Source organism: Macrosteles quadrilineatus, unplaced genomic scaffold, assembly GCF_028750875.1.
Source record: "Macrosteles quadrilineatus isolate MER2022 unplaced genomic scaffold, UCM_ALF_1.0 Scaffold_1__1_contigs__length_201487025, whole genome shotgun sequence".
NCBI classification, from domain to species: Eukaryota; Metazoa; Arthropoda; class Insecta; order Hemiptera; family Cicadellidae; genus Macrosteles; species Macrosteles quadrilineatus.
The window spans coordinates 26,349,965-26,362,185 of NW_026542594.1; the positions used below are offsets into that span (position 1 = coordinate 26,349,965).

Below are 12,221 nucleotides of genomic sequence, written 5' to 3' on the forward strand. Positions count from 1 at the left end.
ACCGGTGGAGCCAATCTACGAAGAACTTCGACCCTTGGATCTCAGGCCACCACCGTTACCACCGAGAAACACAGAATATGCCACCATAAAGGTATGTAGTGATAGTGGAGAGGGGAGCGCAACACATGAGCAGCATGTGCAACATGTGTTCAGTGTCCAACATGATTTCTCTGATGCTGGTCGTTAGTGATTTTGTTCAACATTATTTATATCACAGGATATGTGAATTTTTAAATTTGATTGAAGAAGACAACGATTCAGACACAGATTCGGAATTTGGGGTCAATTGGGGCCCGGGAGGGTGGAACGGGTGGAACGAGGTGGATATTGGGGACTGGGAGGAGTTGAGTGACAGTGACAGTGATTCAGGAGTTGAGATTTTGGTGAGTTTTTTGAATTTTAAACCCATATGGAAGTGTATCATAATTGCTACCATGTTTCCTTTTTGGTCCAGTAATTTTAAACTGTTTGACTTCACTGATTGTAACTATATTCCTATCCTTTGTTCGTCTGATTCTATTTTCCTCAATGTCCATTGTTTGTGCAGCATCACCAAGGACCATCTCTTTCAAACTGTCAAATCCAATCTTTTTAGAAGTTTTCATGTTTAATGTAAGCCCTTTTACTTTACAAACGGGAATCAATTTTTGTTTGTTTGTTGACCACACGAGGTATGCATAGGTTTTTGGCCCTCCAGATACAAACTCTGTTATGTATGAACCTGGTCCATACTCAGTTAACTCATCGGTCATTTCCCCTAGATAATCTCCCGTGGGAACTCTGTACAAACCACCCTTATATACATACAATACAGAATCAGTATCATAATACAACACTTGACCACCCAAAGCATCTAGATGCTCATAGAGCTTCAATCTCGCTTGGGCAGTGGTGTAAGCAGCCACCACGACATTTACATTTTGCAATGGCTCCCCAACCTCATCAATGTACTCCCAGCTGACAACAAGAACCTCATCATTGACAATCTGTACTCTATTTACATCTATTTCGGGGCTAGTTAACATTTTGAAAAGTGTTTTTGGGTCCCTGACAATTGTAGCTTTAGTCTGATTTTCACGCTGTCCAAATTTTCCCCAAAACGAGTTCAACATCAGTTTAGCCAACGACCTCAAACCACCATTCTTGATAATTTTGTCTTTTTCCAATTGGACACCCTCTTTTTTAAAATAATCCTCAATGTACTTGTTTTTGTCCTCGTCTGTTTCACACCAGCCCGGGAACCCAGATGCTTCCTGTTTCATTTTTAAAAATTTATTTATAAAGTCAGTGAACAACCCACCGTTTTCATATGTGGCTACCTTATACTCCCAAAGTTCATACATGTCAAGCACAACATAGCCCTTTTCTACAGCTTTACGAACTTCGTCCATAGTCCAGGTCCCAATTAGCGCTCTGTCACCACTTTCGTGGTCGCAATCACTTTGAATCTGACCATCTCCACAAGTCGCACACAAAACAAACATTAACTTGTCATTCATTTTGGCCGGGAGCACAGGATGGTAAAGATCGCGTGGTGGGAGTACTTTACACTTTAATAGGCCTTCGACATTAAGACCTCTCTGTCTACACTCTCTATCACCTACATAGATTGTCGGATGGCCTACAGGGTATTTACCGTATTTACATACCCAAGGATAGAGACAGCATACATCAACGTATTCAATGGTTTCCCCTTCAGCACATTTGTGATACGTTTTGGCATTCCCGGTTCGACCCCCAAAAAATGCTTGCCTCGGATTCAGAGGTAAATTGTTGAGGATCGGCAACTTGTCGAGATGTTTCATGTTTTCTGTCTTTTTTAACTTTCTAAATTCACATTCCCACATTTGTACAACGTTATCGCCCAACTTTGCTATTTTCGCCTTAGTCCGTTCATATCGCAAATGGAGTGAGTCAGAGGGATCCTCTTTCAAAGCAAGTTCACGGTCGTAGGGAAAGCATTTGGGACAGCCATGGAAGTAGCAGCCTTGAAATTCGTAAATATTTTGACCATCATACCCATCAACTTTCATTCTATTGATCTTAACTTCTTTCCCACGACCAGCGTGTTCAATTCTAACTCCACGTTTCTCCTCTTCCCACGATAGCCACTGTAACGCGATTGCCGATTGAGCGTCTGTAAGCCTATAACCGTTTTTAGGAACGATGCCAATAGTATTTTTCTTCAAAAAGTTCCTGCGAAAAGCTAAATTGCATGCGCTGGCAATGGTCACAGCCTCGAGAAACGGGTCCACATTACACTCTTGCAGGAAAATTGAACGGAACTTTAAACAAGCTTGGGCTAGGATATCAACATCCGAGATACAGTACTCGAGGATTTCTTTTTTAAAGTCAAATGTAACGCGGTTTGCAACCTGATCATTATACCAGTTTTCAAAATCTTTGTGTGATTTTTCAAACATAGATTCTGGACAGTAAAACTTCTTTGCTGGCATAGGGCCCACATAATTTTGATTCTCAAGGGTGTTGAAAAGGTGGGGGAAATAGCCTTTCTTCTTTTCCGGGGGCAGGTCAAAGGCTTTAGGTAGTGCAGCTAGAGACATGGGGAAATAACTAAGTGAATCAACAAACCTCACATTGTCAATCTCCATCAAAATTACCTTAGTTCCCCGCATTACAAGTTTCGGAGTGAACTTTGTATCCTCCAGCACATACTTTAACAAAAATTGAAAATCAAAGCCCTGCCCATTGTGTGCAATGACACAGACATCTTTGAAATTTTTACGGACTTGCATCACATAGTCCATGAACTGAGTGACTGGTTCAGATTTAAAGACTCTTGTTCGATTTTTACAAGCTATACAAAATTTAGCCTCAATACACTGATAGCAAAACTGTTGTGACACACACAAGTTTACTTTATGGACCTTAGCATCAGTATTTGAGGGCAGGGACTCATCTTGGCGGGTTTCCAAGTCGAAGAAAATAAACAGAAAATCTTTTGACTTGGGCTTTCTCGTGTCAGGTTTCATATAGCATTTGTGGTTAGGGTCTTCAAATGAACTGCAAGGTTTACAATATACTTCACCACATTTATGAGGCTTAGACCGTTCTTTAATCCAGACCAATTTCCCACAATCGAGACATTTCTTTACATTTTTACATTTGTCAGCTTGATGCGCGATAAAACATTCCTGGTTTCGATAGGTCATGTTACATTTAAGGCACAGAATACCTCCATGCTCCTCTACACAGGGAGGTGAAATAGTCTGGCACTGTGGGCAAATGTTTGAGCAACGATGCTCTCCTTTGTGATCATAGGGTACATGACAAGCTTCACAGAAATAATTACAAACAAAAGCAGCAGTCAAACAATTAATCACATTGTAATGTCCATTGTGAAACAACAAGTTAATTTTGAACTTGGGGTTCTCTACATTTCCCTCAAAGTAGACATCACGTCCTTTCCTGTCATAGCTGTACACGACAATTTTGTAGTCCCTCAAAAACCCCTGGAATTTTTCAAGTTCCGGGATGCCAGCTCCACCCTCTGGCATTTCAACCCTAGCTCGACGCACAAGTTCCTGAGCCCTAACTGTTTGCCTATTTTCCCTATCCTTTCTAACTGCATTATAGTCAGGATCTTTAGTTACATTGGCCATAGCCACTACAATTGCACGGGGAAGACACAATTTATCTTTATTATTTATAACAACAATTCCCCGTCTTGCCTTGCATTCCTCATCAAACGTATTGTAAAACCCTGGTCTTACCCTTCCAGAACCTACAGGAAGGTTAATTCTAGTGCATTCCACTTTAAAGGTGTCGGTAGATTTTATGGATTCAGAGTTTGATTGCACAATACCGCCAAAGATTTGCCACAAAACGTTTTCATCAATTTCAGTAGCCGGGCGAAAATTTACATAGCCGGGTGCTTTTGATTTCAAGTTGAGACTCTCCAAAGTAAACCCAAGTTGATCGTTTTCAAAAGCTTGTTCTTTCATACTATTTACAATTTGTGCAAACCCCTGTCTCAACCAATCAATCTCATTAGTCTCTGGAGGCGGATTGGTGAATTTAAATACAGTTTTACTCCCATACAATCTAAATTTATTTACATAAGTTTGATCAGTACTAATCAAATTAACAGGCTCAACTACTTTTACGGGTTCAACTACTTCATCGGATACGTTATCAGCCATACTAACATCCATCGTCGTCAAACGCCTAGAGCAAAGTAAAAGGGACGCTGAGACACAAGATCTAGAGGGGGCACAGTCTGCGCGCGCACACAGCTAAATATAGCACACCAATTGCCCAACACTGAGACACAAGATGTGGCGGAGACACAGCTGCGCGCACACAAAGCTGAATATAGCACACCGATTGCACAATACGTTACAATAAAGAAACAAACTTCACTTACCACTGATATACCATAAATAATCAAGCTAAAATTTAACACCAGAAATAACTTTCAAACATAACCTCAAAACATCAAACACAAGAGCACACGTCCAACACGTTCAATTGCCAAGAGCAAAGTGAAAGAAAATAAGTACTGAAAAGTTTAAATAGCAAAAATTGGCCAATCACACAACAGATCACCTATTTATGACCAATCAGGTACAAGCTTATTACAACCAATCAGCAACCAGGATACACACCTTTAATACTTCCTTGTTTTGTTACAGAACCGTGATGATGAAGAAGAAGAAGAAGAAGAAGAAGATTTGTAGTATTTGTAAATATTTTTAGAATAATGTAAATATAAATCGTAGATGTAGCGGCATTAAAACATATTTTAAATCAAACAATCTGTGTAATTATTCAGGACATATAACTCAGTGGAGGCTATTTCATTTGGCAAGAGTTGATCATTACGGAGGTTACATAAGCTGGCGGGAACCTACGCAATACGTAAAGTGAAGCTTGGTAGAAAGGTGAGGTTACGTTGTTTGGCGGGAATCGGCGGAGAAGAAGTAAGGTTTTTTTCGTTTAGCGCGAAAGTCACTTGGCGGGAAAGTGATTTTTTCGTTTGGCGCGAAAATAAAAGTGAGGTGATGTTACTTGGCGGGAAGGTGATTTTTTTCGTTTGGCGCGAAAGTGAGGTTATGTTACTTGGCGGGAAGGTGATTTTTTTTCGTTTGGCGCGAAAACAAAAGTGAGGTTAGACCACGTGGGACACCAGAGGGCGACCACGTGGGACCAAAAGGGGGCGTGGCCTAGGGGGAGGGGTGGGGATGAAATGCTGCTCTCTGATTGGTGGCCGCAAGAGCTGGGTATCCTACTAACAACCTTGCAGAAACCAATGTTGCTTACGTAGGTAACTGTATATTGTAAGCTTGTAAAATCAAACAATTTTCGGAAGCTTTAATTTCTCTGTCAATTATTTTAACCACAACACAGTTTGTGAGAAAGGCTGTACGATGTTACACTTACAAAACTTTTAAATTCCTTTAAATATTTACATTTTAGTTTATTTTTAATTTTCTAAAGCTATGAGTTTAATAGCTTATTTTTAAAACCACCTAAAACAGTATAGGTTATAAAAGATTCATCTACTACCTAAATATTATGAATACTTATGTTAAATGTTTGTTTCTGACATCGTTGAGATTTAAATGGTTACACCATAATTGACTAGTTACGTATAGAAATCTTAGCTCATAAAAGAGAACATGGATTCTGAACTAATGCCAAAACCCTGAAATTTGACTAAATTATAACATTTAGAACGATTAATTCAAGAGAGTGTACACATTTTCTTTATTTATTTTAATGTACCATAGATAAATATAACTTTACAACGTTATAATGTAAGATCAAAGATAATTATCTGTGCATTAAGATTAACAGATTTAAACCACTAAGAATAACTTTTACTTAGTATATTCCTTATAACGTGTTTTTATTTTTAGCGAATTTCCCTATAGGGAAGTAGCTATTACCGTAGGTGGCACGGTAAGACCTAGACCCGGGACCGATTTACTTTTTAATTTTGATGTCCCCAGAGGCCAAAAACACCATTCGTTCAAATTTTTATATATGTATATATATATAGACTTATATATATATATATATATATATGTATATATATATATATATACGTCCGTGAACGCGATAACTTGAGTAATTTTTGTCCGATTTTGATGAAACTTGGTTTAAAGGTGTAAAGCGGGATAAACTTGAATGAGTTCGCGAACCAGCATGATCGGACCATGGGAACGGGGCTTTACGGGGGGTTTTATGGGGTAAAAATTGGCTTTTCTCACTTTTGACCCTCAAAACACAAAATTTCCCGATTTCTCTTTAGACCTTTTTAAAGAGCTTAAAAAAACAAATAACTTAGTATATAAAAGTATTTTTGTTCGATTATTAGTAACGGAGAAAATAAAAAAATTGCAAAATTTAAAATTCCCATGTTATTCTTATGGAGAATATTGTCAAATGTTGTAGTTTGCTTGTTTATGGATATATTTTGATCAAACTTGGCAAATTTATTTATTTTGTACTAAGCTATCAATATTTTACTCAAAAACACACTTTATTAGTTTCCTTGTAGCAGCAAACCTAGGTACTTGTTAAACCTAATGTTATTAAAATATATTTAACTGAAAATCAATTCAGACAAATGGAAATTCGCTTAGTCGGCAGGTTTGCTGCGGCGGGGGTATTATATTCTTGAATACACACATTTTTCTAGCAAACATATTTGTTACATTACGTATTCTAATATAATTTCAAATCTAAATATAAATTTGCTTCATTAGGGTTAAATCAGTGACCTACCCCTAACCACTATTTACATAAGAGCTGAAAGTTACTAGCATTGCTAGCCTGAAGGATAAGCATTATGAAGGTATTTATTTACGGTTTAATTGTATTCGTAATTATTGTAGTAAAACTGCAATACTAAAGTTGTACTCTGGGGGGTAATGTAAAATCACCCCATTCTGGTCTTCCATTCTGATAGTGAAGTGCAAGTTATCAGGGCCAACGATTGGTTGATTAAACCTGAAATTCATCACCCTCCTCTGTCCCTTACTCTTGAGTGCTATATGCCTTCTACTTGTGACAACAGCTACAGCGGCTACAACTTGGGGAAATGTGACCTCCCCGCTGCTTTTATAGCCCTTCAGGAAGCAGATATGGGATTTGTTCACCAGCCGATCTCAACTGACGAAAAGTTTGATCTTTTGGAAAGTTCCTTAGAGAAAATCGTCAAAAATGCAAGTCCGATGAAGAAATTTGGTATCTCACGCTTCCCTAGGTGGTTTAATGATGACCTAAAAAAATGCATTATTGAAAAGAAAGCTGCGCATGCACGTTTCAAGAGAAGTTTCAATCTTGTCCATTATTATGAATTCTCAAGGCTGAGAGATAATTGTAGGTCGCTGTCTCGTGAATGCCACATTCGATATTTATCCAATGTTCAATCAAACATATCTTCTAATCCACGAGCTTTCTGGGGACTAGTTAAGGCTCAAAGAAATACTCCTGACATGCCGTCTAGTCTGCATTTGGATGACGAAGTAGCCAGTGACACAACAAGCATATGTCAGCTGTTTTCCAGTTATTTCAACTCGGTCTACTCTCCATCGTCACGAGTTTCACCTAGCTTTAGCTATCCCGTCTTCGATTCTCTCTGTGTCATAACAACCTCAACTGAAGAAGTTCTCAGCAAGCTTAAGAATCTGGACACTACAAAGGGAGCTGGAATTGACAATATACCGCCATCTATGCTTCATCACTGCCGATCTCTCTTAGCTGAACCCCTCACAGTGTTGTTCAACGAATCACTTAACAAAGGAATCTTCCCTAGCTCTTTAAAGTCGGGCTTTATCATTCCTTTACATAAAGCAAATGATCCCAGCGACATACGGAACTACCGTCCAATCACTATTCTGCCGGCAATTGGCAAAGTCTTTGAAAGTATCGTGGTAGATAGACTGAATCCTTTTCTAACCAAAATAATCCATCCTTCCCAACATGGCTTTATGAAAGGCAAGTCTACTGTCTCTAATCTCCTGCTCTTTCAAGAATATGTCTTGTCTGCCTTTCGCAAGAACTACCAAGTTGATGCAGCCTACATTGATATGGCAAAAGCCTTCGACAAGGTCGACCATACAATTCTTGTGTCTAAGTTGCTGGGCTACGGAGTGGCTGAACCTCTTTTGTCATGGATTTCTAGTTATCTTCAAAAACGTTCTCTTGTCGTGAGGATTGGTTCTACCACTTCCACTCAGTTCTCACCTTCTTCAGGAGTTCCACAAGGTTCTTTGCTGGGACCTTGCCTCTTCAATGTTTTTGTCAATGACCTACTAGACAATTTAACTGTAAAGGCCTTACAATTTGCTGACGACCTGAAGATTTTCACTACTGTGTCTACACCAGAAGACTCTCAAGAAATTCAAAATAGCCTTTCTGAAATTGAGGATTGGTGTGTCAGGAATAACATGTCTGTAAATCCCAGTAAGTGCTCTTGTATAACCTATCACCGCATCAAATCCCCAGTCATGTACGTATACTCCATTTCTGGTACATCCATTCCACGGTCCCAGTGTATAAAAGACCTAGGCGTTATTTTTTCCAGCGACATGGGATTTTCTGGGCATATAGATCACATCAGTAACAAAGCAAACAAGATGCTTGGTTTCATAGCAAGATTCTCCAGAGGCATCGACAACCCTTCTGCTCTTCGCTCTCTGTATTGTTCCCTTGTGAGACAGCTAGTGGAATATGCAAGTCCCGTGTGGTCGCCTTACACTGTTGGCAATAGGACGAGACTGGAGGCTCTACAAAGGCGTTTTCTTCGTTTGGTTGGTGTCCGGCTGGGTTTTGCCTATCTTGATGTGCCTGTGGAGGAACTGTCCAGCAATCTGAACTTGTCACCTCTTGCCCTGCGACGTGACGTGGCTGATGTTATTCTTCTCTGGAAGATAGTCAATGGTCACATGAACTGTCCAGATCTCCTAGCTGAAATCGACCTCAGAGTGCCTACAAATACAAGATCTCGAGATCTGCTGGGTCGAAGATACCACTCAACCAACTTCGACTTCAACAGTCCTTTCGCAAGGTTTACTCGCCTGGGAAATCGAGTTGCGTCTGGGTGTGACCTGTTTTTCGATGGACTTCAGCAGGTTCGTCGGCAGGCCTCCTCTCTTCTTCTTTCTGGGAAAGACTAGTAATTAATTTATTGTTGTTTGTTAACCTTTATTTTCTGTTGTTGCTATGTTAGAGTATTTATTGTTGTTTGTTAATCTTATTTTTTGTTGTTGTTACGCTTTGGATATTTATAACCTGTTATATCTTTGTTAACTTATATTTATCATCAAATTTTGCTTACCTATTTTGTTGTATTCAACCATCATGTTTATCTTTGTAAATTGGCTGCTGCCGTTGGAAATAAAATAAAATAAAATAAAATAAATCACTTTTGACAATCTGTTTAAAATAGGAAGATATCATGCCTCTCACAATTTCGTTTTATACTATATTTGATGATTTAAACACATTTTACTGATATATGACGGGCGATGTTGGTTCTATAAGTGTAGCAATCATTGAGCATCAGACAACAACTGATAATTCTTCCGCAGTAACATTACATGTCCATACGTACATTATAAACTCGTTCATAAATCGTGGTTTGGCCTCTGTGGACATCAAAATTAAAAGGTAAATCCGTCCCGCGTCGAGGCCATACTTTGCCACATACAGTAATAGCTACTTCCCCATAGGAAAATTCGCTAAAACATAGATTTTTTTGGAAATGTCTTTAATATTGGCCCTGAAGGATTTGAGACGATAAAAAAGAAAATCTGTAAGACCATCTAAAATGGCATGACAACGACAATGTCATGTGTATTACCTGATGTCGCACTGACGCAGGCCTAATCATAGCGATGAGTGATGGTTTCCTGTAGTGTACTAACTGAGTGATAAGCAATCACTCCAACACATTACTGTGATTATCCCCGTGAGCAACGGAATTCATAATCAACACACATACACTATCAGTAGACAGGTAATGTCATTGGGATTTTGGTAGTCCTATGTGCAAACTATAGTTTTTAAATTCTACATAGGCGCCATTTTATTGCCTTGTACGTTTTTCTATTTTGTAGTACTCATGGTGGTTTAATTGTTTTTTTTTTTCATTATTTTATTTGAAAAGATAAACCTATTTTAAAGTGTTGACCTAATTACTTTTAAAACTCTAATTATTTGATGCCACTAGACCCTAACTTTAACCGAACTAAACCTAACTTTAGTTCAGCATTAAAATCAATTACCTGATATTGACACTTCATGAAAAGATGTTTTACTATATTCAATTCCTTAATTTTAGTCGAGCCTCTTTATATAAAATCATATTTATTGTACCTATGTATTAGTGGAAAAAGTCCAAAGACGGTTAATATTAAAAAAACAAATAATAGAGGTCGTCCAATGGTCGAAAACTCGACCAAAAATATGTAATGTACAGAATTCTCTATTCCACCCCATACTGTAAATAAAACATGTGATTGAAATTTACTCCATTTGTTTTGATTTTCTGTTTATATTTCGTTGTTATTTCGTCACCAGCATGGCAACCCATAAGGCCCGTGTTATTTTTTTTAGTTTAAATAAATTTGTTGTGCTTATTTTTTAGCCTATTTTAGTTTATAAAGTTATTCTGCATATCTACAGGAAAATATCTTTCCAACAATATGCGTAGATTTTCCCTACGACGCACATGCGCTGAGATAAAAGGTTTTAAAGAAACGTGCTTGCCTATTAATATGTAGATAGATAGAGCTTCAAAACTAGGTACATATTTACTGAGCATTAAAGTCAGTTTAACAAATTATTCAGCGATGCGCAACCTCCTCAGGGGGACGGCCCGCTTAGAGCCGGAAGAAAAACTTAAATGTAAGAATAGATTGATATGCACATCAAATTAAAGGTATTTGTTAGTATAATACAATTCCGCAAACTCTAAACCAAACGAACAACTGAGTCAAAAATGGCAGCTATTCAAAGATGCATTGAATTTGCAATGCTATTAGTATAAAATGCTACTCTCCTCAGGGAGGCGCCCGCTAGAAGTCGTAAGGGAATCCTAAACGAATGTATTCATAGGTCACATACAATTAAAGATCTTTATTAGTAGAATAGTAAAATACCACACATTTGAGCTCAAGAGAACGACTGAGTAAAAAACGGCAGCCGTTCATAGATTCAAAATGGCACATTCAAGATATCTTTTAACGACTGCCATTTTTGACTCAAATGTTAAATTGAGTTTAATTTAGCGGCACTGTGTTTTACTAGTAAAGACCTTTAACTTTATGTGCACATCAATATATAACTACTGCATTAGTAGTTAAATATGTTAAACTTATTTTTTCTACAGTCACCCGACAAAGTTGGCTTCCTTGTACTGTTTATAGTTCAGAAAGCTGCTAATTGGTGCATATTTATACTTTGTCGTACGGCTTATACTTTGTCGTACGGTTTATACTTTGGCGCACACCTTAATGTTATACCAGATTTTGATAAAATTTGGAAAATGTATTCATTTCATACTAAACAATTAACATTCCTTAAATAAAACCAACAAAACAGTTATTTACCTTCCTCGTAGCAGAAAACTTAATTACTCGGTTGAAGTTAGTTGATAGCTATCGGTCGGTTTCGGCTATCATTTAAATAGGGGAAAATATGACATTTTTAAGGAGATATTTTAGTGAAAATCCAATCTGGCAAATGGAGTTCGCTGAGCCTGCGGGTTTGCTGGGCGATGGTATTTTACATCTTTTAGATAAAAATTCATATTACCTATTTCATTTTTTTATACAATATTTATGTAATTTTTTAGATAATGTTAGAAAAAAATCAAACATGCAAGAATTTGAGATTGATTCAAGCTATATTTAATTCGATAATTAAGTAAAACTACGTTGTTGAACAGTTTTACATGATGTTAGAATACAAGTAATAAACAGTAGATTTTTGTATTTCAGTGATTTTCACCACTGATTTTCACATTATCAATGAAAATGTGTACTCACTGTTTAGTTATAAATAATTAAATGCCCGGAAAAATACTAAATGACTTAACTTCGACACGTTTCTATTAATTTGTAATAATAATTTCTCTGTAGACCAAGATTCAAGAGTAAAAAAATATTTTCATATAGATAAACAATTTGTTGGGTTTACAAATAAATAAAGACAAATCTTTTTTAACGTGAAGGAGCTAGTGCTTT

General features: G+C 37.6%; 1 protein-coding gene across 1 annotated transcript; it reads right to left on the reverse strand.

Moving 5' to 3' along the window:
* Positions 1–365: 365 nt before the first annotated feature.
* On the reverse strand, positions 366–3,623 carry LOC128995419 (uncharacterized). The gene is made up of 2 exons (XM_054420433.1): positions 808–3,623; positions 366–573 (listed from the first exon to the last, which is right to left on the reverse strand). The coding sequence occupies exons 1-2, from the start codon at positions 3,621–3,623 to the stop codon at positions 366–368; spliced, it is 3,024 nt and encodes a 1,007-aa protein (XP_054276408.1).
* Positions 3,624–12,221: the final 8,598 nt, after the last annotated feature.